Here is a 27738-nt window from a genome sequence, read left to right as displayed (position 1 = left end):
AGTTTCACGCGCCATTTAATCGGGAGGTTTAGAGATAAATAGGCTGCAGAGGAGAGAGAGAGGGTGTTTTCGTTATTGAGAAAAATGTCTTTACCGCGATGCGAAAGTGGACCTTCTATTTCGCAAACAATGTTTTTTTCATTCTCATACACGGCACTCTGCTATCCCGCGCGGTTAACGGTAACAAGTGACGACAGTTAATAACAGCTAACAATAATGATAAAAATAATAGCACACAATAATACCAGAGATGATAAAATAATAGCTGAGCCACGGTGCGACTGGGTAGCGCTGGGATTCGCGCTGGAAAACTTGCGTTTTATTAAGACGGCGAATCGTTGAAACCAAACGTTAGATGTCCATCCATTCGTAATAACGAGAATAAGATCGACTCGAAATAAGCTCGACTTCGTGGACACCCTGTATACAAGTGCAGTCCCTCCAAGGGGAAAAAACGGCGCTGCACGCCCCCGTGGCTCAGGGGTTGGAACATTGGTCTTGTAAACCAGAGGTCGGGAGTTCAAATCTCTCTGGGGGCGGCGCGAGAAAGTTTTTCAAGCCCCGGTCGCCGCAGTTTTTCGCGCCCTTGCAATACCGCCGACGTTAATTCCGCGAGTTATATTTAATCCTTGGAGAGCGTTCGCGTTATTGACGAAATTCCGCCGAGGAAGTCAAGAAAGAGAGAGAGAGAGAGAGAGAGAGAAGAAAGGAAAAGAGAGGGAGGGGGAGAGTCTCGGGGAAAACCATCCGGCGGAGTGCTAGTAATTTACCGACCTCTCTCCGCTGTCATGAGCTCAGTTTCTATTTCATCGCGTGTTAACCGAGCGAATGAACGCTCTCTCCTTTTTCTCGGGGGCGAAACAGAGGGCGAGGGAACGAGCGACGGTACATCGGCCGGTGCGCGTTATTTTCGCACAATCCCGCACGGACGTAACGATGTTGCATCGCACGTGCGATCGCAATTCGTCAAACTTTATAGAAATTTACCTCGGAAGATCGCGCGCCGCATGTAAATGATCGGCCGCGCGAATTACGGCTACGCCCGTTCCCTCGCTGTGTGTGTGTGTGTGTGTGTGTGTGGGCGGTGGGGGGGAGGTTGGGGATGGCAATGGAGCGGCGAAGTGTGTGTGTGCCGGAAACGGGCGCAACGATCCAGATCACTCTCGGGAACACCCGGATCACCGGGACGAAAATTTATGGCGTAGATAATATACGATAAATCATCATTCCCAACTAACGTGTAATCCTTTAAAACGGGGAAGCTCTACCAAACAGTACATTTAATCAGCGACGACGAAGCCACCGCGCTCAGCCGCCTCCCTCCTTGTCCCTTCCTCTTCGCTCTTTACCTCGCGACGCTTATTCCCGAAAATATCGGAAAATCGAACACTCTGTAATAACAAAGGATGTGTTTTGCGCGGCCAATGCGAAAGGTACGGCGATTTTTGCGCGGCGATGTTGTTTACTTTCCGTTCTCGGTGCGTTCGCGAGTCGGTTTCGCGAGTAATTTTCTAAAACGCTGGAGATACCCGCGCGCGATCTCGTCAAGAAGATTTAAATGTCGTCAGCTCCTTTAGTTTACGCTAGCTTTGAAGCTACAGTAAGTATTTTTAATCTTAACAGGTAAATATTTCGAAAATATGCAATTTTACAAAAAACTTTTTAAATAAAAGTTGTATGATGTTGAGGGGGACGTACAATAGTGAACCTTGGCTTGACCTTGGGACATCTACTTAAGGTCAGAGGATGGTCAACTTAATTTTCTCAAATGGAACTCCCTATTTTTCATATATTATAGTCGACTTCAAGACCTTTCCAAAACGTTATGATAAAGTATGCTTTTATTTAGTACTTTCCGAGTTATGAGACTAGAAATGAGTTAGAGTTTCAAGACGCTGCCACATAGACGTACAATGGTAGACCTATTGTACGTCATGTTATAAATTCACGTAAATCGTGAGAGGCAAGAGGACTCACGGAAATCAAGCATCCCAAAAGGAACAGAAAATTGCTACGTCCACGCCGTTGTTCCTAGGTAGCGCTAAAAGTAGAATTAAAATAAAAAGTATATTTAAAAAATTCAAGGTGACGTCGACCTGAGCTTGAAGACAGTATGTCGAAGTCAACCAAGGTTATCATTCTTTCTTTGTCTCAAACATAATCGTTTTAAGATAATGGATTGACTTAATCTTCACCTGTTAACATTTGAGTCTCATAACTCGGAAAGTACTCGATAAAAAAAAACTTTATCATAGCGTTTTGGAAAGGTCTTGAAGTCAACTATAAGAATATGATATGAAAAATAGAGGATTCCATTTGAGAAAATTAGATTGACCATCCTCTGAACTTAAATAGATGTCCCAAGGTCAAACCAAGGTTCACTAATGTACGTCCCCCTCAACATCATACAACTTTTATTTAAAAAGTTTTTTTGTAAAATTGCATATTTTCGAAATATTTGCCTGTTAAGATTAAAAATACTCACCCTGTATATTAAAGGATGCTAGTTAAACAGGTCGTATCCTATACATTTTACACAATTTCAAAGACGAGGTGACATTCGCCCCTCTCGCATGCGACAACGTGCAGTGGAGGGTCACTCCCCATGTGTACAAGCAGCTGGTGACGGTCCACTGAGCGCTCACCACTTCCGGGACTTTGGAGCAGAAGAGGACTCGGGGTGTCACACCTGCGAGTTGAGGCCAAATTTTCCGTTGACCTCAACCCAGGAACCTTTGCACTCAGAGCCTTGCGGGTTAACTATCAGCAACTCAGTGGCGCTTTTTTAGGAAAATGTGTAAACAAGAATTGATATTAAATAGTGTAGCTTTGAAACCAAGTATCGCTTTCTTCAAGTATTGACATTAGAGAAGTGTTGATACACCATTGTGAATCCCTTGAAAGGAAATATCCGAATGATTTGCTAGACTTACGATGTCCCCTCAGAGAGGACACCCGAGTGCAAAGGGTTAATTTTAAGTTACACGTTGACTACCTAACAATATACACACACGACTGCCCACAATGAGCGCAAACAAGGTCGCTAGCTGAACTCTTTCCCCTCAGGCCCAAGGACGTCAAGGTCGGCCGGCGTACCACGAGACGGTTCTCGGCGAAGGTGTCATGACGGCCAGACCGCTCGATTAATTTCGGGTCCACAAGCTTACTTTAAGACTTAAGCAATAACAAATTGACCAATCATAATCATCTGTTTATGGACCGTAAGAAGAATACCGACTGTGGTTGGTCCATTTGCTTACTGTCTACGTCTTAAAACGAGATTATGGAGCCCCGGGCTAAGCTGGCTCCTCAAACTGACTTCTTTTGTAAAGCATTTTGATCTGATAGAGAGGGAAATTACACGAAGATGATGAGACGACTATGTGCAAAATCATCCAACCGTTTGAAATTGTAAGACCTTGTCGACTCCAGGTCTTTGATTATTGTCACTTCACACGGAAGATACTCTTCTCGCGGATTTCTTTTTTGTCCCCGGATGCTGATAGAAACGAGAACAAGTACCCGCCGCTCAGCCCGATGTGACGCGATTTTGGGATATAATTTATCGCGAGATCGTTCGCATCGCACAATCCCCGAATCCTGACACAAATTGAAGTGCGGAAATGAAGTGCGCCAGGCCGGTCATTAAACCGCGTCGCGCGTGCGACAGGGTTAACTGTCGCAGAAACAAGGCACCGTTCGACGCTTATATGTGTGTATATACACATATGTGTGTGTGTGTGTGTACATGTGTGTATATATATATATGTACATATATATACTTGCCGGTTATAAATGACACCGCGTATATATCGAAACTCGCTGCAATTTCCTGCCGTGTATCAGTAACAACGTAGCAAAGAGGAGGGGAGAGGGAGGGGGGGCTTTATATACCGCTGCAAACTGGGCCAAGAAGGCAAACGCATCCTCGTGAAACCGCATTACATTACTTCGTGTCAAAGTAACCATAGAAGAGAACTTCGCCGCCCAATTCGGTATTCGCGTACTTTGACAATACAGGATGTTCCAAGAGGTGCGAATTCGCGAGATTCGCGCGGCGCATCGGAGAGACCCAGACAGACAGAGAGAGAGAGAGAGAAAGAGAGAGAGAGAGAGAGAGAGAGAGAGAGAGAGAGGGAGGAGCTTTCGTCTTTGAGAAAATTCCAAATAAAATCCTCCCCTCTCTCTCTCTCTCTCTCTCTCTCTCTCTCTCTCTCTCTCTCTCTCTCTCTCTCTCTTCTTGATGAAAGGCAATTTTTCTCGTCTTGTTCTCGCCTTCTTAAAGTCGTCGAAGATACATCGAGTTCCGACCGAATATTTCGTTCATCTTTTTGATACCTCATTATCGCGCGCGCGCGCACTCGCGCGACATTTAATTCGTCGAATTATCATAAAAGATAAAAAGACTCTGGCTCGAAAGCCCGTAATTAAGTTTGAAGTGGAATTAAATACAAAGTAGCGTTCCACCAAAAGCGCGCCCTTTTTTTATTTTACCGTACAGGCAGTAAAAAGAAGCGGGAGAAAGAAGTCGTTTAAAATGTACGGAACTCCGCGCGCTCTGTCGTTTCCGTTTACCTTGTATTTAATCATTACTCGGACACGGACATATACACACACGCACACACATACATACTTGCGCGCTCGCTCGCGCGCGTATATTCGGCGGGATTATTTGACGAGCGTTTCCGAGGGACGTAGCGGCGAGAATAGAACGACGACGAAGGAAAAATGCGGACAGTCGGCGGATATGTAGGGCCGGTGCGCCTCGGGAAACCAAATGTTTGCGGACAAATCGTCGTCGTTTTCGACGAGAAAAATCAACAAACGCCCCTTCGTTCGATCCTAATGCACCGCCCGGATGAAAATCGTTCCGCACGCGCGGACTCTCGATCCCGATCCGAGGGTTTCGGATCTCGCGATTCTGGAATAACGGCCGCAGGTAGACGGGCCAAAATTGCGCACGGCGCGGAAATATTCGTCCGTTTTCATCGCCACCAGCTCGCGCGAACTTTCACGCTTCGCTTCGAAAGCGCCGCCGCGGATTATTAACGCGAATCAATCTTGCGGGACGCGCGGCCTTGATTCGTATTGGAGAAATTGCCTGTTCCTCCCCTCCCCTCCCCCCCCTCTCTCTCTCTCTCTCTCTCTCTCTCTCTCCCTTTTCCTCTTTTATCACGAATTCTTTCCCGCGAGGTCAAAGTTGACGTTTTGAGCAAGAAGATACAAAGGAGCGAAGATTAAAAGATAACACAGAAAAGAAAGACACGATCCGCATGATCTAGATTGCGAGAAACGCACGAACAAACTTAAATTTCAACAAAGGAGAGAGAGAGAAAGAGAGGCAGAGAGAGAGAGAGAGAGAGAGAGAGAGAGAAAGAGAGCACGTAGGATGTTTTAATTTTTCACATTAAAAACCTGTTTTCGCCGACTCGCAGCGCTGCTTTTCGTAATTGCCATGGCCTCGTCTCACTCTTGTTGCGTCTTATTTCAGAATTAATGCATATCGCGCAGCCCTTCATTTTAATCGCAAAGACGCCATGTTTAAAATTGCAATTTCGGATACTCACTCTCTCTCTCTCTTTCTCCTTGCTCGTTCGAAAAGTAAATATTAATATTTTCGTCCACGATAAATCCTACGGTGCGCGCGCACGGCTTACTCAGATTATTCAATCTACCCCGGCTGGTGGAGAAAAGGTTCGCGGACTGATATTACGAGACCGCGGGCTAAGAGAGGCGGAGGGAGGGGGGGACGTTTTGTCTAACGCATCTTCCCTTTATCCTTGATTTGCATTCTGCAACTGCTTATTTACATTTTGCGCTAAGATATTCCGGAACTTCGTATATTGAAATTAAAGCGGATCGCGCCGGCGCGGGCGGGTCGTTCGCCTTTGCGCTAATTAAACGTCGAGGATTCTTCTAAACGCTATCTTAACTACCCGATATAATGTTCCCGCGCGGAAACTGCGCGGAGTGTACTTCTGAATTGCAATTTTCGCCGCATACATCCGTCCGCGCGCGCGTTTCTCCGCGGCACCTTCGAGAGACTCGAGACACCGGGACGCTTCAACGCTTTCCACTTCTCCCCGGCGAAGAACAGTTTTCTGAAAGGTATAAAAAGCGTAAATGATGTCCGGGAGGTACTTTGGTAGTCCGCAAAAAAGTAGTATTACGGGTCCGAATATTTCACGCGAAAGTGCAGAAATACGCGCGCTCGTTTCGCCAAATAAGACCGAACTGCTGCAAATAATCCATGTATGTTAAAGAGCACTTCTCTCGCTATCTCTCTCTCTCTCTCTCTCTCTCTCTCTCTCTCTCTCTCTCTCTCTCTCTCTCTTTCCCCCCTCTCTCCCTTTCCCCCCTCTCTCCCTTTCTTCCGCCCTCCGATCCTTCGAGTGCAAATATGTAATCGCGGATCTGTGTAATGCCTTTATAAAAATGGACATTTAACTCCCGGAAAAACGCGAACTTGACATTTCCGCCGAGCTTTTCAGCTACATTTAGCACTTGACCCGGTCACGCCGCCCCCGCAGTTTCATCGAATCGTGACGTCCGCCTGGCAAAAAAGAAACGCGCGCGCGCTCTTTATTCTCACCGCTACTCTCGCCCACGGTACACCGTCTGATAAATTATTTCCAGGCACTCTCTTTCTCTCCGTCTCCTCTCGCGCCTCGCAGCGCTCGTCGCTCCGTCGCTCGCTCGCGCCCGACCAAAAGGGGAAAATCCCGCGAGATGCATCGCCAAGACGGCGCGCCGAGGGGTTGCAAAAAAAGTCGGCCGCGAAAATGCGCGAGAGATCCAACGCATAATATCGTGTCGAAAGTCCCGGGGATCGTGAGAGTCCAGCTTGCGGCCGCGTTCAACGTTTTACCGCTCGACCAACCTATTCTATCCACTTATTTCTCTCTCTATTGATCTATCCATCTATCTATCTATTTATCTACCTGCCCGCCCACCGTGGCCGCGATGACGAAACGCGCATATATCGTCGCGCAAGAACAGAACGTAACGACGCCCGTTTCCGTCTCGTCTTACGGCGAATAAATTCCGCCGTCGATATCCGCGCTCGATGTATCCGCGGATATTCGTATCAGGCCGGCTCACCCGGTACACTTGGCAGGCTTATGGGCTTTTCAATTTCGCTGCCGCGGTCGTGCGAGCTTCTATACGGCAGCGGCGTGCGATAGCTATTGCAAGCGCGAGCTACGTGCACACGCTCGTTGAAATTTTCCGGGACGGCGTTTCGGAGTGAGGAGGGCCATTATGGCTTTCCCATTTCTTGAATGATATCCCCGGACGAAAGCCCGCAATGTGGCGTGAGCGCGTAGGAGGGAAAGAAAAAAGGGGGAGGGGGAGAGAGAGAGAGAGAGAGAGAGAGAGAGAACAGACAAGGCTCGCTACCGCTATTCACTGGCCGCGCGAAATGGAAAAATAATTGGCCGGGATGCATACGCCAGTCCTGACGCATCTTGGGAATATATCAGGAAGATGTGAGGCGTGCGCTGGAGTTTCGCTTTGCACGACGGTGCACTTTATGTTTCGCGCTCTTGTTAGTCGCTGTTTCCCCGGCCGTGAAGTCCGACACGGTGAGAGGCCAGTCAGACAACGAAATTCCGAGTTACTGCGTATAACACACGTTGTTGCGATTCCATATTTTATCATCACGATTTTACCTTCTTATCGCGAGGTGTAGAAGATGCGGGATTTGTACGCTGATAAGCCTTAACACGTGATGTGTCTGAATGAGTGAATCGAGACTCTTGATTAAACGTAGATAAAAATAATTCATCAGCATAACTGAGAGGAACGAATCTTCTTGATTTTGTAATATCATGGTAACTAACACACGTTATTATTAAAATAACTATTATACGGAGGCGTTTAGGACAGGCCGCGTGAATAGCTTTGAAAATATGCAAGATAGAAAAAATTGTTAAATACAGAAGTTGTGAGGTTTTATAACAATATTGGTATAATCTTGAACAGTGTTTTCAAAATTACGGAAAGATCACGGGTTTGAATTCTTTCAATGGAATTTTTTAATTATATCATTTTTTAATTATATCATCGTTTACTAATTAATTTGAACAACTCTGTCCGAAACATCTTTTTATTTGCCTAATATTTTTTTGAAATATCTAAAGAAAAATTAACGTTTTCAACAGTTGGCTTATGATATCTTGGTAACTATTTGTCGGAAGAAAAAATGACACTAAACTTTTTTACTCTGGTCTAAGAATGTGTTGTTGTTTTTTACAATAGTGCCCCAACTTTATTTCCTAAATTCAGGTCCAAAATCGATGGATTAATAGTTAAATCCAAAACCGATAGATTAATAGTAAATCCAAAATCGATAGATCAATGCCCTAACTTTATCTACTGTTGTTTATACTGTTGTTTATAACTTTATAACTGTTGTTAATTTGATAACCTTTGGGAATCTCAAAATGACCATGTTAATAAAAATTAGATCGTTGTCACAATAGCGTATTCTTGAGACCAAATAGAGTAAAAAAGTCTCATACCATTTTTTCTCCCGACAAATACACCGACAAATTACCGAGATATCGTAAGCTAAATATTGAAAAAGTTAACCGACTTTCCTTAAATATCTCAAAAAATATTAGGCAAATGAGAAAATGTCTCGAACAAAAGTTATTCAAATTAATTGGCAGAGAAAGATGATATAATAAAAAGTGTGAGTTACGATAATACTGTTACTGAGTCGAGATTCCAATCGATTGTGCTTCAATCGACTAGTTCCGTTGACCCGCCCACATTATTTTTTCCTGTGTAAACGCATTATCGATTTATTATTTATTTATTATCCAGACACTCGATAAATTTCAAAATATATGCACTGCCCCACGGGAGAAGCTATATTTTTAATATTTTTAGTATAATTATTCAAAGAATAAGTTTTCTTATTAGATGCTGGATGCGTTTTCCAAACCTTCCATCGAGGAAAAGTATGTTGCTACTTTCCTGCCCCGCCGACTGCGCAGTTGCAAAATACTAAGTAATTTAATTACACTGTATGTTGAGAATCACTTTCGTCGAACTCTGATTAAGCTAATCGACGATTAACTTGAAGTCGGCGGAGTTGCCGGCACGGATAATGAAACACAGTTTGTTATTAAAACAAGTAACAACTTCTCCTGTTCTTCCTTTACAACTTGTATATTCAAAATTGCTATTAGAGTCAAGCAACTGCTGTATTTCTTCCGCCTGACGTATACGGAATTATTAATCCTTCGGTTGTTGTTGAGCGATAGATTGCATAGAAATCGCTCTTGGCAATTCACCGTTTAATCGGCGATTAATCGAATCACAAAGTCTAACGAGAGCCACCCTAAAAGACAATAACGCTGTAGAGTCTGTCTCGCGCCGAAGAAAACGTCTTTCCTCGGACCCCTCTGCGAAATTTCGCGACGATGAAGTTGCGAGAAACGACGTCCCGGCTTTCGAGTTATTAACACGGGGAGGACGGGCAGAGGGGGGAAGCGGTTGCTCGAGCGCGCGAAGGGGGACTCGTGGATCTGTCGCGGCAATCCGACGTAAATTCGAAATTTCGGCTTCCGGCACAACATCGCGCGTTATATTACTGAGACGTCTCGATTGCGAGACACTCCAAGGCGCTCTCGATGGCCACAATGGCTCAATGCTAAATTGCGAAAGTTCCGGAAAGTTTAATACCCATCGTGTACCCCGTAGGGCCGGCTAACAATAATTCCCGTTATATATAGGACGCGCATCAAAAGGACGCGCGCGTCTTCCTTCGGATTAGGCCGTTCCTCGTAAATTGAGTAATTGAATTAACGTTGCCGTCCGTGAGTTCCCTTCGCTATTAAATCGCATTGTATCTCGTATTATAAAGTAATAAATTGGCAAATATCGAGCGAATATTCCGCTGGAACTCGCTCAAGATCGATCGATGAGTCACAATTCTCGCCACCTATTTGCAGCCGCGAAGTTTAATCTCGCGCTCATTAATCGTCACCGTTAAATGGTCACGATCGGTGATCGATTTGGTGAAAAATTAATAAGCTCCGGATTGGCCACGGGAGGAGTCGCGCGCGGAAAATCAATAGCCGAGAGAAACCGCGTCCTCCGATACGCTCTGCCTGCCCACGTGCATGTGTACGTACACGTAAAACACTATTGCGCGAATATAATAACGCTATAATTCAAGGAAGGGGAATAGAGGCGAAGTTTCTTAATAAACGTTGACGCGTCGACGCCACGTGGCAATTCCTTAGGTCGATGGAGAAACCCGGTTTTATGAGCTGTGACTAAGGGATTAGAAACGCGAGCTGCCGCTCTTTAATTAAGTCCCGCGGAAAACATGTCGATCGCGAAGTCAAAAATGCGTTTCGGCCGAGATGGAAATCTCGGAAATCCAAACCGGTCGTTTTAATACCGAGGGAAAATAATTCGATTGATTGCGAGGAAGGATAATTTAATTTTGCAAGAACGGACGCTGCGCATTTATCTCCTTGTGGAGAACTGGGGCAAGCGCTTTGTTGAAACTGTTATTATATTAATTTTCCAAAACGAATTATCATTTTCGATAATTTTAAACACGTATATATAGCTATATACATAGTCGCATAACCTTTTCTCTTGTATCTTCACTTTAGACATGCGATATGAGATTACAAAGATATCGCGTTACATATAGATATGATAGGCTACGCTGGTGGGATATAAAGATAGGATAAAGTATATTGCGCAATATATTAATAAAATTATGCGCGGAATATGCCGCATGATGTAGTCTTAAATACCGTTTGGAAGTAAATTTTCACAAAAATGAAAAAAAAAATTGCCCCCAGAGAGATTTGAACTCTCGACCCCTGGTTTACAAGACCAGTGCTCTAACCCCTGAGCTATGGAGGCTTACGACTGAAAGTTCTTCCGATACACTGAACCTGGACACCAGATTAATCATATTTAATGCATTAAACAAAGATATTATTTTTAATAACAATATAACTTCGTTTACGGCGAATAAATTTTTGATTTAAAGAAATATGAAAAATTCTCGACCAAAAATAATTAAGATACAGACGTGTCCTTTATTATATTATCGATTATATAAATATGACTGCTAGCTCTGTTTAATTTATTTATTAATTTCGAATTTCTCCTTTCTTCTTCTTGACCTCATTAATAAACGAATAACCGCGGTACTATTAGTATCAGAATGAAATAGGTAATGTTAAAATAAGACGTCCGCATCGGAAAATGTTGCAGAGCGTACTTTGAAAGATTCAGGAGAGTAGGAGAAGGACAGAATGAGAAGGAGGACAAGCGAAGGCGGATCGCAACGAGCCGCTGGAGTAAATGGCTCATTTAAAAATATAACGTCAACAGAACTGTTGCTTTTATAATAACGTCGCGCGGGTTTTCCGCCGAGTCAGAAGTATCCTCTAATATTTTCCCCAATACCTTGTCTTTCTTTCCGCAGCCACTGCAACGCACATAGGGGAGGAAATATAAAATATTTATGTTAATATTGCACATTTATAAGGAAATACTCGCGCGCATGCGTACACATCCTCCGTCACCATACATTTTCGTGTTGACGTTCCGCATTTTATGGTACTTCACATTCGCCGGGAGCTCGCATTTTTTGGTCGCGAAGTCGGTTCTCTCGAGTCTGCCGAGACCTCGTCGCGTCTTCCTCGCCGCGACACCGCCGTTTACCGCGACCCGAATTTTTCAACTCGATAAAGGCGTCCTCGGCTCCCTAATTACAATCACTTCCGGCGAACAATGGCGGATTTACGGTGCCCGAACACACCTGAGCAAAACGACGTCCATGAGAGCCGCGCTGCAAAATTAAGATGAAGCTGCTTAATTGTAAAAATGTCTCGCTGCTACCAAGTGAAATGCACGTTTTATCTTTTACGTGATGGCCGAAAAAGCACGCGATCGTAGCCAAAACGTCTCGTGAAAAAAGGTTTCACGGCCATTTGCGATAATGACGCTCTTTTTCTCCTTCTTTTCTCTTTCTTTCCTTCTTTTTCTCTTTTTTTTTCTTTCTCTGGTTGAAACCGCTCGTTTTCCACCGACATTTTCCGCAGCTGCGAGAGGAAGTAGCACCGGAAGAAGACACGGTGAAAGGATAGCCGGTCATAATGACAGTTCATGTTTCACGTAAACGAGTCGCCGTACTTTTTGCATATTCTTGAGGGACGCACCGGCGAGGAGAAAAAAGTTCCCTCCTCGCCGTAATATCACTGCGACGCGTGTGTGTCTTAAGCTGCCGACTGCGCAACGCCCTCCTGTAAATTTTAAGGGTCGGTCGGGGATGAAGTGAAATTTTCACGCCAGTCTTATCCGCTGCTTTTGCACGACGTCGCTGATAAACGTGCCGACTGTCAAATTGAGTCGTTCGCACGGACGAAAAATCGCGATTCCGTCGAGATTTCCGTCCCCCGTAAATAGTTTATTTCTACCATTTATGCAATTTCGTGAAGGAGAGACGAGGCATTTTGATCGTTTGCGACTTATTATTACGCTCATAATTATAGATACTTTAGCACGCCGGCTACGCCGCTTTTAACTCTTTGCTGCTGTGGTCCTCTCAGAGTGCCCACTTGTATCATCCAAGCTTGTTTTTCTAATAACTGAAATTTGTCATATTTCTTTAGCATATTTGGTATTGTTGAACTACTAATAAAATGTCCCTCTAACTAACACATCAACTTTTAGAGTCACTTCAACAAATAAGTAATTTGTTATTAATAAGCATATGCTGAACAAAACTGTCGTTTTTTAGAGAATAAATTCGTTGACGTGAAATTTTAACGAACGTATACTTCAAAATCATTGTCTAGGGATTTTGGAATCATCGCTGAATACAAATCCGATGTGAGAAATACAAAATTCAAAATGACGGATCTCATATGACGAACATAATTATAGTGTTACAGAAATGAAACAATTTAATTTAAAAATGGCTATCGATTGGGTTTTTCTATATCGAAGATATATCGTAAATCTCTCGATCTTGAATTTTGGATAACGAATTTGTAATTAACAACCTTAGAAACCCTTAAATAACAAACTTCAAGCGAATTCGGCTGATTTCGAAAATTTCATCCGTCATATTGAATCCGTCATTTCGAATTTCGTATTTTTCACACCGGATTTGTATTCAGCGATCCTAAAAACTCGCAAGTAACAAGTTTAACAAAATTATATTCATTAGAAAAAAACGTGCAACAAAGGGTTAATCCCCATCCATTGCACAAAATCTTAATTGATGATGGGATTACTAAGGTATAGTAGAGAGAGAGACGTAATCGTTCATTCAAGACGCGTGTAACTTTTATTTCATTCCGCATCGTCTCTCTCTCTCTCTCTCTCTCTCTCTCTCTGTCTCTCTCTCTCTCTCTCTATCGGCCGCATAATCAATCATTCAGATGCCGATAATTATACTCGTACATAACTTTATAAGACGTGAGAAGTGATATTGCAGTGCCAGTCAGACTGATGAACGTCATGGCGCGTTAAACTATCGTTACATTGTACCACATCATATTATATTGCACGTTATTATGTAATATTGCATTGAACGATGTTGCCAGACGTATATTTGGGCATCATTAGACGCGATTCGTACGAACCGACTTGGTTTTGCGAAACGTAAAGGTCGACGGTAGTTTATCTCCTCGGATTACAGGGTGATCTTTCAGGGTCTCTCTCACAAAGAAGAGAGAGAAAGAGAGTCCCACCGCGCGCGTAGTCTCGCAATGTAATTTTTGACGACGCCGTAACTTTTTTACGCGTCGGAACGACCTTTTGCAGGATGGGCACGCCATCTCCTGTTCGCGAGAGGTGAGCGGAGCGGCGGAAGGGTCGAGAGGCGGGGGGGGGGGAGCAGAGAACAAAGAAGACGAAATGGAATATTATTCGATAATAACGGCTAAAATTAGCTTGGCAGTTTCGGGATTAAAAACTTCCCGGCCGGCGGAAATTGAGGCGGCGGGCAAGAGGGAGCTAACGAACTATGATCAACGGCTAATTAAGTTTCCGGCTGATTACGGGAGAATGAAACGCGTGCCGATCCTTGCGCGCGAATCCCCGGACGCTCCGTCCGTCGCCGATTTCATCGCACAGAAGAGATCCGCATGAGCTGCATCTCGAAGCTGTAAGATGCATTTGCATCGAGATGCGAGATGCACGAGGATAAAGGACGGAACGAATGCTTTCCCGGCTGCGTGTCCTCGGGAGGCGGGACATTTGTTTGCGACGCGTTACAAACGCGCGTAGCGCGCGGAAGCACGCTCTTTCGTTTAAGTAACTCTCTGGGCTTTAACTGCGAGACCGTCGCTCGCGCTTCGTTACAACGAAGCGACGCTAAAGCGTGCGCTTGTAAACGTCGCCCGACGACGACGTGGCCCGCCGTGACAGAGAGTGACGACAATTCGCGTCTGTGGCTAGTCGTCGGCGTATTAATTGCAATTATTACGGCACAAGCAGAATTCGCAGTTGCTGCGCAGCGCATACATTAATTATTGCCACCATTAAGCTGTAATCATTAATTATTGTAATTAATTCTAATAGCTGATATTTAGAGTCGGCGGTGCATATAATTGTAATATCGTGTCGTCGTACTTAGCAAATAGCGGGGCGAAAAGGCGCGGTCTCGGGCGTATCTCTCGCGACGGGACGGGAACGGCGGCTGAACTTCGGCGGTGTCTTATGAACGAGACGGAAGAATCTGATGAAACCCTGCTTCATGATACCCGGGGATCTTGCTCTTGCTCCTGTTGGAACGAGAGAGAGGTCGCGAGAGCGTACACGAAGAGAATATTATGCGGCTCTTTTTCATAGAAATTATCTTGAACTTTATCAGATTCTTTTCAGTAATGAAGATATAAAATGTCGGTAGAGTTTATCGCGCTGAGGAACGTAATAAATTTTCCAACATCTCTAGATCTCAGTTCCTAAAATATAAATAGCATGCGAGACAAAAAGATAATAAATTAAGGCCGAATGTGTCGACACGTGTGTCCCTCAGATATGAAATTTTATAATAATTCCATAGCATTCTAGAGAGAGTAAAATGCTAAAATTCTATGGCAATTACGAAATTGCTTATTCTCTAAATATCTCCCGGAGTGTAGGAGATCACTCAGAACGACGAGTGAAAAGCGACAGCATTTTCGCTCAAAATCGCGAGTTCAAGCTTAAAGCTGATTCTCATCCCATACAAGCGAATGTTTCAAATCATTAACAACACAGACAGTTGCAGCAACATTGCTACGACGTTACAATATTTGATATATATATACAATGTTGCAATGTTGCCGCAATATTGCTGCAACTGTCTGTACTGTATGGCAATCGATTAGACTGAATATGCCCTCCCATACAATACAAAAGTTGCAACAACGTTGCTGCAACATTGCAATATTGTTGCAATATTGCAGCAATGTTGCTGCAATTTTTTGTGTATGGCTATGTGGGCTGTGACGGACACAGAGTACATCTCTGATTCGCTCTTCAGTCTCGAGCGAAAATATTCACTCGACGATTCAGAGTAAAGAATTCACTCGATATCATTGGATAATCATTCAAATTCGAATGACCACGCTATGGTCACTCCAGTGAAATTTCCCTAGAGGAAATTTAGAGAATGCAATAATTACAAAAAATTCATATAGTAATTAGATTCTATGATATCTCCTACAGTAATAGAGCTATAAGATCCTCTTTGTGTATTTTTTCTCTCCCTATCTCCTCCCCCTCTCTCTCTCTCTCTCTCTCTCGCATGTTGCATTCGCTCTGCGATTCGCCTTCGAAGAGAGTATCTCGGGATGCAGGACACAATCGCCGAGTCATCCGCGGCGTCGTTCTCACGCGATCGTTTCAGTTCATCTGACGAAGCAGCCATTAGCCACGTGCCGATTGTCCACGTGTCCGATTGTCCACGTGTCCGATTGTTCTTCAGAACGACGAACGTTAACGTTGTTTCTTGCGCGAGGAACGTTCGCGATCCCCGACGTGACGGCGGCGCAGCGCGGCGCGGCGCGGCGCAGGACCGACGATCCGCGCGGCGATTACGGGCGCAATTTGCTATTTGCACGTCGCGGGTAAATTAGCATCGCGTAACGAGCTCGCGAGCGCGGCGTAATCAAGGACGTGACATTACACAAAATGCAAATACGATTTTGTCGTCAATTACGCCGCGCTGCACGCGCGCGCAGACGTGGCTCGAGTGCGACTCGACGGAAAAATTCATCATCAGGATATAACGGAACGCGATAAACGTCTCTGCGTTTATATGAGACATTATAAAATGCGTCCATGTATACGCGAAGGATCACTCGGCTGCGCATCTTTGTAACATCCGCGTGAAAGGGCGCTGTAGAGAAGAATCGATCGAAAGAACTCGAATCGAATTAAACGATCAACTCGGGTTGCGCCTCAGGTAGGACAGAAAATTACGATGACACCAAAATGACATCAAAATGACGAGAAAATAACCGAATCATGAAGAAACATCCAAAAAAAAAAAGTAATTTTAAAACAAGCGGAATCATCTAAATTTTAGAGGATTTTATTCTTATATATGACCCCAAGAGGATTTCTCTAAGATTAAGAGGAAAATATTATAAACACGTTATTCTTAAAGTTAGAGGGATTATACTGACTGACTATACTGACTGTATTCTACTGACTATTCTGAACTTCACTACAAAGATGTTCATTATAACCGATTATATGAAACATAGTTAAAGGAAAGAATATATTATTCAACTTCTTGCAATAGATTATAAACTGTAGTTGACTAAATATGAATAAATTATCTTCATTATATGTTACAGCAATACACACCTTTTTTAAAAAGCGTTCCAAATATTTTGATCCATGAGCATATAGTTATTATTTTTTCGTTCGTTTCGTTTGGAGGTAGAGCATGACTGAACAAAAGAAACCGACATTCAAATCAACACATTTCTCTTCACATAAGAGAAAACTTAATTGAATATAAAAGAAAATCCTTTTGAAATAAGAGGAAAAAAGTTAGAATAATATCTAATAAATTTTAGATGAATGGTTCACTTTAATCGCTTGATCGAAAGAGGAATCCTTTTTCTGTAAAAGGCTTCGCTTAGAATATGAGACTGTGGGAAAAGTCACTTTACGAATAGAATGCTTTTTTGGGTGAAAAAAAGAGTTTTCCTCGTCATTTTGACGTCATTTTGATGTCATGATTCGCTGTTCTAAAACTAATTGCCCCGATTCTCTTTCCAGAAGAGTTTCGCCGATTTTTTAATGCCTCCTGTTTAATGCAAAGCATGCTCAATATTTAGTCGAGCGATTCATCGAGGCGATTTGTAAAGCTGGCCCAACATATGGTTGCATCGATCGGTTAATTTACTTAACACTCCACCAGAACTGGAACTATTTATATGTACGCCGTTAGAGCTTTCGGCGGTTGCAAGAACATTTGCAGCATGCGTGCAGCTGCGTTTCAGCTTCGGTGACTTTTCACGGTCGACTGAATTTTCTATCTGAGATCCCTGCGTGAAATTGCCGATACGACTCGATTTTTATTCAACTTCAGCCGGCAGTGAAATTTGCGTAAACCCGAGACCTGCTTCTCTTTACTCGATTTCCCGTCAATGTAGATTCGTGTATTACACCGTCGAGCATGTTTTCCACGAGAGCAAATGCCTGTCTCTAGCTCGATCCTAGAGTCCTTCCTTTTTCATTTCGCCGGATTAATCGGGAGTACGTTTGATGCGATAAATCGCGGAGCGACGAAACGCCATGGCGTGACGACGTGCCTCCGACGAAGAAATTGACTTCGAGCACGTCGACGGATCCGTCGGCGAAATTTAATCGCGCGCGAAAATCACGCGCTGCGTCTTACTTCGCTACGCCCGACACGAGCGTAGACAGGAACCACCTGAACTTACTTCGACGTGTGATATACAGCGACGGTGCGACGGTCGATGATGACCGGCCTTGCTAGTGAGTCAGAAGTTTACGTTATCCAACTCGCGCACGAGTCGCAGGTTGATCTCCAAGGTAGAGGTGTCGCTGTGCCACTTGGCGGAGGACGCGTTGGGATCCACCGGATGAGGCGTCGGTAGGTGCAGTCGATATCTGAAGAATCACGAGTGGCTTTACGCGCCGGGCAGATTTACGGCCTCGTAAAATTGTCAAAGAAACTACAGACGTCGGAATCAACGCGATTCCGACTCGCGGACTCGACTCGACTCTGGCTCTTCCTCTTTCTCTTTCTCTTTCTCTTTCTCTCACTCCCTCTCATTCTGTCTCACTGTTTTCACTGACTCACGCTCGCTCACCCCTTTTCTTTCTCCTTCTCCCACTTTCTTACAGATTACTCCGATAAATCCGTCATGGTGGTCGCCTCACCTTGAGCTGCGCACGTCGATCGCCTCAGATTCCACGGAGAGCTCCACTTTTTCCCGCGTTTCCCGCGGCAATTTCACCAGCACCGACAGCCACTCGCAGGACGCCGTGCCCGGCGTTTTAAAGCCCATCTAAATAACAATTCGTTCGCTTTCAGGGCCGCCCGCCGAGCGATTTACACGTAACGTGTCGACCGAGGAAAGAATCGTCTCTCTTGTCGGGCGCAGCCGGCTCAAGAAAAAGAGAATAAGAAGTCCCTTTTCCGCGTTACACCGTCTATTAATTTAGCACATAATCCTTATTATTAATTATATTATTATTATCATCGTCACTATTATTATTACAAGACAAGGACCCGTATTCTCATTGCACGTTTAGTTCTAAATTCAACGACTCGATCAAAAAAATGCAATTCCGTAGTAGAAATGTCAAAATCAGACATCCACGTTTAACTCTTAAGGGGGGGAGTTATATGCGGAGCAGGCCGTTTTCAAGATTATTTTTAAAAAATTTGTTAACAGAAGGTAGGTTTTTGACGGTAGAATTCAATGGACTTGAAATTTTCACAGTATATTTATTAGTGTTCAAAATATAAAATAAATTTGTTACTATCTATATGGAAAGTACACACAAAACTTTATCTGGAACGCGTTTATCTGGAAACAGCATTTTTTTTTGCCGACACGATTGCGCAAAAACTACCGCACCGAATAATTAAAAATTTTTACACAATATAGTAGACGTGTGGTTTTCGTCCCTACCTCGAACACAGTTATATTTTATTTTATTCATTTTTTTAAACATAATTACAAGAAAAGTTCCATTTTCGATACTTATTTCTATACGGTCATTATTTTTCCAAACTTGGCTTCACTGCCTTCATTTTGGTACGGGCTATAATGACAATCGTATATTTTAAAACTCTCATTTTTTGTTTTTAAAGTAGTTTTAAAGTAGTGAGAGACCCGGAATGATGTCGGCAGCAAACAGGGCTCGCAAACGGATGACTGCATTTTTATCTATAATTACAAATTGGGTCGGTTCCTGTGATTCAATAAAATTTATTTTATACTTTGAACATTAATGAATATACTGTGAAAATTTTAGTCCGTTAAAGTACACGTTGAGCAACCCGAAAAACATAATTTGAGTCAACTTAACTCCCGTTGAATAACTCCCAAAAAACTTCCAAAAAACGACAGGGTCCTGCGAGGACCTCGGCTTGGTAAACAACGCCGCTTAAAGATCCTTTGTATATTAAGAGTTAACTTCGAGTCTACACTGAGAATAGGAATCGTGACACATGCAGATTACCGAGCGGCTACGGTCGCTGTTTATAACTTTCTCTCCGGGACTTCTTTGTCTCGTCTTTTGGAGATAAAGGGGAAAGAGGAAAGACACCCGCCCCTAGCATACCCCCAGGTAAATATCTTCCGCAGTCACCGCTTGCTTGAACTTCATCTCGTACTCTGGTACAGTACGGAGATCGTAATCCTGCGAGCTCTGGGTGTCGATCGCCTCCGAGGGGTGCCAGATATCGTCATCCGCACCTCGGAGCGGCGCATGAGGTCCCGGATGAACCTGAGAAACCTCGGTCGAGGGTGCGCCGATACTGGCTGGTCCTGAAACGAAAATTGCGATTATACCAACGAAGACGCTTGAAGAATCAGGATTATATCCGCGATACAGTTGTATCATTGGATTTAACGACATCCCATTTTAATATCTTTTTATGCTTTTTCGAGCAAAACGTTCCTTTATAGAACGATACTCCCAACTAATACTTTTATATAATATATACCCAAAAGAAGAATCTCTTTTCTCTTCAAGAATGTTATAAAACTCTATGTGCAGAAGGCAAGCCGAATTTCTGCTTTATTTTCATACTCTTGATTGAAGTAGCAGATTTATTAGGATTTATAGTACATCTTGAGCAAATATGATGCTTACATGAAGAACTCGATAGATAGATTTGCGCATGCATAAACTAATGAAATGTTTGAAGCAAGTAACATTTATCCTTCAACGCAGTATGTATTTCTCTCTGCGTAGACATATATATATATATATATTAATAAACCTTCAAAGGTCTTCCGCAATCACACAACGTATGAAATTGCCGATAAGATCTCGTCGCGTGCATTAACAATTCCGTCGCTAATTATATGGATTATCACCCCGTCCGAGGTGTGATGAACGGCTGTGTATCTCGGAGATGCGCGACGACGCGGGCGTGGGGCTGTTTGAAAGCGGCATTACACGATTCAACCTCTAATTCGTTTTACAAATGCACGATTATACGGTGATTTACAGCTATCGCGCACGCGGCGTAGCAGCAACGTCTTATTGGAATTATGACAGTTGTACAATTTACAATGGGTTGCAACGCGCCTCGCCACTGAGGTATTACACGCGCACGCTGCATAATGCAACGAGTTTATGAGCGACGAATGTAAAATTTGCGTAAAACTCGCGGCGGCGATTAATTCGCCGGCTGCGCCGCGCCGCGTCGCGCTGCGTTTGATAATTCTCATCGGACGGGCGCGGCACACTCGCCGTAATTTTAACGGTGTTTTGTCGGAATTAAACGACAACGCGTAAACCAAATACACCGCGTGTAATTCCGCGTCGTCGACTGTACTTTTGTCCAGCGGGATCATTTGCATGCCAATTAATCGAACCGGCCCAGTCGCCGCTATCACCAACGTGGCCACTTCCGTCGCCGCCATTCCTCGGCCGATCAAATAATATCCCCGAGTAACGCGTCGAATTAAACGCGACGAAAATTTCGGACGAGGCGAAAATTTCGGTGCGCAGAATTACGACGGAAAATTGGCCGCCGCGGGAGCTGCGGAGAGCGCGGAGAGCGTGCCGCTGAAAATAAAATTCCATCGTCGTACTTCCACAACTCCTCGATCCACAATAGATGCAGTGAGCTTTTTAGCTTTTCGCTCTAAGCCTAAGACTGCGACTTAATTTTCAGCTAAAAGCGTTTCCCGCTACTGCCCGAAGTCATAATCCTGAAACTCGAAGCGAGCTAAATTCCGGCTGTGCAGCGTGGAAAATGTCTTTGCCAGAAATTGTAATACTTGGAATAACCGGCTAAAGGCTCGCCACCTTATCTATTGTGGACCAGACCTAATAAATCAGTTGTGGAACGGCCGGACGCTCACCCAAGTTCCTCGCGCCCGCCTGCGGTAAATCGTCCTCGACGTCGGGATCATCCTCCGGCGGACAGATCAAATTTCGAAGCGCCTCTAAATCCCGTGGCCCGAAACAACCGTCCATCGCGATCCGCGAAAGACAGCTCTCGCCACAACTCTGTCCGGGATCGGGGAATCCGACGCGAACAAATAACAAATCGACGTCGCCATGACGACGCGTCCGCCGATAAAGGCGGGCGATTCAGCTGGCGGCCTCGGCTGAAAAATTTCATCGCACTCGTGAGTGAACTATTTATTATTAAATCCAAACGCGCGCACATCAATATGTCCGACGACGACTATCGCGCTCGCGCTTCGATCACGTATTTCGATGGCCGTCGATCGCCTCGACGTGTGTCGATGCTCCGCCGGTGATTGATGATCTCGGAACTTTTAAACGGAAACCGCAGAAATATACAAAGGATATGATCAAAGGAGCGGCAATTGTATTGTGTGAGCACTTACAGTCTGCATGGAGATTCGAATTCCTCGACGGTTCGAGAATGCGAGAACTGCTGCCAATTTCCGTTTCGGAGAGTGACCGAATTTACCGCGCCGATTTCCTTTCGAAGCTAGCGAGCAATTTCGAAATAAGTCGTTCGCTCGCGAATTACTCATCCGTGTTTATCATATTTTCGCATGAGCGAGCAACAACGGCTGTAATTTGCGCGAACAACTCGCGGCTTTCTAGCCGTAACTTAACCAACGTAAGGCTGCGAAATTTTATTTCGTCGAATTTGTTTTTTTCAGGTTAGCATACAAGAAGTGGCGGAGATACCCGGAAGAGGTCATTACGTTAAAGATTACTGTAGCTGTCTGATATTTGTTGGTCGGCTGAACATTTTAATTGCGACCATTTATTTTATGATGTCTTGACTCTAAATTCTAATTTAAGCTTTTACTTCAAATTTCAAGCTTTCCCATTTAAAGGCAATTTTATTTAACTTTATATAAATACATTTATTTAATCTTCTTTATAAATGCAAATATATAAATATTTTTTAACTCTAGTTTTTCCTTACATTCCTCATACTATAAAAAAAAGCTTTCAATAACTTTAAATAATATAAATCACCTCCTTATTGTTGATACAAGTTGAGGTAATAGAATTCTTTTGAATTGTTCTTACGGGTATGAGAAAAAGGAGAACAGAGTAAGAGTAAATTATAGAATATAATAATAGAATATACTTATATTAGATAAAAAAAATATACACTAGTTTTCTCGAATATATATCTTTCTTTCTCTTTCTCTCTATATATGTATCTCTCTCTCTCTCTCTCTCTCTCTCTTTTGCTCTCTCCCTTTCCGTCTATATCCAAAATCATAATTGCAAGCACTCCTTATTCCTTGCGTATTCGCTTCTAGAGAGAGTTTACATAACCTAAGATAGCAAAGTATTTACAGGTTGGTCAACCTGCTAATGCCGGCTCCTCTCATCATCTTTCACAGAGCTTTACCAACATGGCAGACACTACGGATGAGAAGCTGTCGAAAAAGTAAGTAAAGCGTTTAGCACAGATACCGCAGTTGTGATGGAAAATTAGCGGTGATCATGACGGTTCGAAGACGGTTCGTAGCGCGTGGCTTCACCACGTTCTCGTAATCTGACGACGATGTGACATCAGCTCTCCGCACCACGTGCTGCTCACGAACACGCGAACCGTATTTTTTCTGCAGGTAACCGATATTTCGCAAAGCAATTGAGATTCAAATGAGCGCGTCGTGTCAGTAAGCCTATTATCTTACCGCGATTATGCTTGCTAATTTGGTCAAAGCCCACGCTGCTTTTGCGCGGCCGTTTGCGCGAACATGGTTGGCAAACCACGAGGCAAAATTGAGTCAGATGTCTCCACGTCGCCGCTCCACGACGTGCGTAACGACTCACTCCATACTTGATTTCTAAGTTGACGTCTAAGATTCTTGAGGGAACGTTTTTTCGGTTACAGTGAGCTGAAGAGACGCCTCAAAGCAGAGCAAAAGGCCAAAGAGAAGGCTGAGAAAGAAGCTGAGAAGGCAACTGAAGCAAAGGAACAAGCTAAGAATGTTGAGAAGAAGAATGATGTCGAGGAAGAGTTTAACGCAAACGTAAGTTTTAACATGATACAAAAAGAAAGAAAAAGTCCTTCTAGTAGAAACTTTGAATTAATATATATTAGAAAGATATTCAAAGTTTGAAATTTATGTTTATCATAGTTTATTTTAAATGATATGCAATTTTTCATATTATACCATTCAAAATTCTTACAAAATTCTACTGACCCAACTTTAGGTCTATTATAATTGTACTCTTTTTTTCAGGAATATTTTAAACTTCGAACCTTGACAGTTAGTCAACTTAAAGCTAGCAATGATCATCCTTATCCACATAAATTCCATGTTTCAACTTCCCTAGAGGCATTCATTGAGAAGTTTAGCAATGTTGTGAAGGATGGAGAAACACTCGTGGATGAAGTACATAGCATTGCTGGGCGAGTCCACTCCATTCGAGGAGCTAGCGCCAAGTTGATTTTCTTTGACCTTCGAGGAGAGGGTGTTAAGGTGCAAGTAATGGCCAATGCGAGAATTTATAGGGATGAAGAGAAGTTCGCAACGGACACCTCAAAGATCAGGAGAGGTGATATCATAGGTGTTGTCGGCAATCCCGGAAAAAGCAAGAAAGGCGAATTCTCAATCATGCCCCACTCTATTACGCTTTTAAGTCCATGTTTACACATGTTGCCACATCTCCATTTCGGTCTGAAGGACAAAGTAAGATTTCATTACGCACGAAAATGCAATTACACAACATATAGTTTGTATTTAGATATACAGAACAGATATTAAGATAGTTATATGATAACTTTAGAAATGGATACAGCATATGCAATACTATTTATTTAATATATTAAGTATATAACTTGAATAATACATAGTTATATTAGTTCTTTATATAATCAGGAAACGAGATATCGACAACGGTACCTAGATCTGATCATAAACAATAGAGTGCGGCAAATCTTCCACATACGCGCCAAGATAATCGCTTACATACGCAGTTATCTGGACAAATTGGGCTTCCTGGAAGTCGAGACACCCATGATGAACATGATTGCCGGAGGTGCAACTGCCAAACCCTTCGTCACCTATCACAACGAACTCAACATGGAACTTTTCATGAGGATCGCCCCAGAGTTATATCACAAGGTAACGGGTCACTTTTTTCCTGAAACCTAAAATAAATCTATCTCTAACATAAACAAATAAAATATATATGAAACACTGTGTGCGTAAACATTTATTTGATAGATGTTGGTAGTCGGAGGGATCGACAGAGTGTACGAGATCGGCAGGCAGTTCAGAAACGAGGGCATCGATATGACGCATAATCCCGAGTTCACCACTTGCGAGTTCTACATGGCGTATGCAGACTACAATGATCTGATGAGCCTCACAGAGGACATGGTATCCAGCATGGTGAAGGCGATACATGGCACTTACAAGATCGTCTACCATCCCGATGGACTAGAGGGTGAAGGAATGGAGATCGACTTCACTCCTCCGTTCAAGCGCATTTCGATGATGAAGACGTTGGAAGAAGCCCTGCAGACTGAACTACCTAAGGTTGATCAACTCAACACGCCAGAGACAAATAAAATCCTGAGCGATCTCTGCGTGAAGTACGACATCGAATGCGCTTCTCCCAGGACATCCGCAAGATTGTTAGACAAAGTAAGATTTGCACTCGAAATGACATACTCTTTCACGCCAACCTTGGTTTGATAATTTTAACCAATGATGCTTTATGATTCACAGAAAATAATTTACAAGAAATAATAAAGAAGCAGAACATTAATTTCCAGTATATGTTCGCAAATGTATCCGCACATGGCGTGTATACGACATCAGTGATACTTGTTACAGCTCGTCGGAGAATTTATCGAGGAGAAATGCATCAACCCCACGTATATCATAGACCACCCGCAAGTGATGTCGCCGTTGGCTAAGTGGCATCGTTCTGAAGAAGGCCTCACGGAACGATTCGAACTATTCGTTATGAAGAAGGAAATTTGCAACGCATATACTGAATTAAATGATCCGATCGTTCAAAGAGAAAGGTAACGTAATGTTTGCAGTCGTATGAGCAATGTTCATGGCGCTTTGATTCCAAATGGATCGTTCCGTTTTACAATCGAATAAATTAAACACTTGAAATACACACGCAGGTTTGAGCAACAGGCGAAAGATAAGGCAGCCGGCGACGAGGAGGCACAAATGGTCGATGAGACCTTCTGCACCGCTTTGGAATATGGTTTACCGCCGACAGCTGGCTGGGGTATGGGTATTGATCGCCTAACAATGTTCCTCACCGACTCAAACAATATTAAGGTAGATATTTATAAACTATAAATACGCATGTTATACCTTCTAAAATGTCGCCACACGAGAAAATCGACAATTGAAGTTGTCCCGTCTCTTTATTTAATTGTAATGATTCAAAGGGAAATTTCAAAAGGTCTCGTTAGATTTATCGAACTAGAACAACCGAAGAACAATATTTAATTAATCTTTGTAGGAGGTGCTGCTCTTCCCTCAAATGAAACCCGACGAAAATCCAAATAAAAACAAGGATGTCGTCGCAGACGACAAAGCGTCGTCAAACGACAATGGCGAAAAATAAGGCGGAGAAAATGAGGAAAAAATTAAGAGAAAAGAATTAAAGTTATTTATTCAATATTATGAAATTATCGGGATGTAAAAACCTCTTTCAGTAGGTAATTTTCAGTTTTCAACAGAAATAAATTTGTTAAATTCGATTATAGCACTTTTTACGTATCGTAATTTATTTCATATTCGAAGACTACGACACATCGATTGCACAATCGATTATTTACAAAATCGCAAGAACACGTGATAAGTATCATTGTGTATATATATATATATACTGATTAGAACGTCCCATATCTCTTAACGTTAGAATTATGAACCACTTTTATCTCTCTCATTTTTATATCGTTATACCATACGAGTAAAAACCGAGATTACTTTGAGATTATGTATATTCAGACTGATATTTAAAAATCATGATACTTCAAGTTTATTATTGCCACGATTGGCCATTTCGTAAAGTTATCACGTTTGACATTATCCGCTAAACATTAGAGAATATTATTGATAAATTTAATAGTTTTAGACGTCGTTTAAAAAGGTTAGATAAAATATTTCACGTCGAAAATTTGAATCGCTACGGAGATTCGTAGAGAACTGGAAAACTAATAGCCATGAAAGAGAAAAAGCATGATACTTCGTAGAGGGAACATTCTAATACTACGTACACTGAAGATTCTCTATACGCTCGAAGAGATTCGACAGACACTTGACACTTCAAAAAGACATGACATCTACTACAGTGAACACGAACAGTATGCGCGATAGAAGAGCAACATACACGCACACACACATATACACACACCCTCGCACCTTGACTCTTTAAGCGAGCCGAAAAACGTGAAATCTTAGAAAATACTTGCATATTTGCTGGCAGCATCTTTTATATTGTCTGATATATATCCACTTGGAAAATAAATATAATCCTATACAAAATTTATCAACTATAACACAGGAGCCCCAAAGCAGCTTACGTCTAAACTTATAAAGGTATTTCAGCTATAACGACTTGTATTCGAGTCATATATTTAATTGAACGTATCCAATCAATGGCAAAATTCGTGTTCCCACATTCAGCGCTAAACGTGACGGTCCGCAATTCGTTCATCTAATAGGGAGATGCCGTACATGAGCGTTGTGTGAAGTTCCGGGCAGTTACTAGTCAATATCGAACGGCCTTGAAATTCATACTCTTATTCACAGTTAACGTTGTTAATCTTGAGCTTTGATAAAACAAACCAAAAGTCCGTGGCCAAAAGTCTTAGAATGACGGGGTCATATATTCAATGCACGATGGAAATATATCCTATGAGATCTCTGTGGAGAATTCGCTATTTAAATTAGATAGAACTCAGAACTGGACGGTCACGTTCAGTTGTAAACGCGAGAATCGAAGTTCTAGCGAATCGGCCTAAAATACGACCAAGGAAATACGTTTCACCGGTAGTTATTGATATGTATTTCGCGCTTGACTAATGGCCGTGGATCA

General features: G+C 43.0%; 2 protein-coding genes and 2 non-coding genes across 6 annotated transcripts in view; 2 read left to right on the top strand and 2 right to left on the bottom strand.

The window, feature by feature from the left end:
• Nucleotides 1-21802, bottom strand: part of Dnaaf6 (Dynein axonemal assembly factor 6) — a 30123-nt gene extending 8321 nt beyond the window's left edge. The window contains exons 1-4 of the mRNA XM_011147274.3: nucleotides 21573-21802; nucleotides 19816-20021; nucleotides 18403-18530; nucleotides 17940-18129 (exon numbers count right to left, since the gene is read on the bottom strand). Of these exons, the coding sequence (XP_011145576.1) occupies nucleotides 18000-18129; nucleotides 18403-18530; nucleotides 19816-20021; nucleotides 21573-21687 (579 nt within the window). The 5' untranslated portion in view covers nucleotides 21688-21802 and the 3' untranslated portion in view covers nucleotides 17940-17999. The remainder of the gene's footprint in view (nucleotides 1-17939; nucleotides 18130-18402; nucleotides 18531-19815; nucleotides 20022-21572) is intronic.
• On the top strand, nucleotides 467-539 carry TRNAT-UGU (transfer RNA threonine (anticodon UGU)). The gene has a single exon. It is a non-coding gene; the product is annotated as a tRNA-Thr (tRNA).
• Nucleotides 10824-10896, bottom strand: TRNAT-UGU (transfer RNA threonine (anticodon UGU)). Its single transcript has one exon. It is a non-coding gene; the product is annotated as a tRNA-Thr (tRNA).
• Nucleotides 21803-23000: 1198 nt separating the features above from the next.
• LysRS (Lysyl-tRNA synthetase) lies at nucleotides 23001-27734 on the top strand. 3 transcript variants are annotated; one of them, XM_011147275.3, is made up of 9 exons: nucleotides 23010-23101; nucleotides 23283-23474; nucleotides 23552-23690; nucleotides 23904-24353; nucleotides 24543-24788; nucleotides 24891-25313; nucleotides 25506-25699; nucleotides 25808-25970; nucleotides 26158-27734. In XM_011147275.3, the coding sequence occupies exons 2-9, from the start codon at nucleotides 23359-23361 to the stop codon at nucleotides 26260-26262; spliced, it is 1836 nt and encodes a 611-aa protein (XP_011145577.2). In that variant the 5' UTR covers nucleotides 23010-23101; nucleotides 23283-23358; the 3' UTR covers nucleotides 26263-27734. The 3 variants fall into 3 exon arrangements, with proteins under 3 accessions (XP_011145578.2, XP_011145577.2, XP_025157986.1); XM_025302201.1 differs by lacking the exon at nucleotides 23010-23101 and adding an exon at nucleotides 23127-23282 and having other exon boundaries at nucleotides 23381-23474; XM_011147276.3 differs by lacking the exon at nucleotides 23283-23474 and having other exon boundaries at nucleotides 23001-23101.
• The last annotated feature ends 4 nt before the right edge of the window (nucleotides 27735-27738 follow it).

Source organism: Harpegnathos saltator, unplaced genomic scaffold, assembly GCF_003227715.2.
Source record: "Harpegnathos saltator strain DR-91 unplaced genomic scaffold, Hsal_v8.6 scaffold47, whole genome shotgun sequence".
NCBI lineage: Eukaryota > Metazoa > Arthropoda > Insecta > Hymenoptera > Formicidae > Harpegnathos > Harpegnathos saltator.
This window is presented reverse-complemented; position numbering and strand designations above follow the sequence as displayed.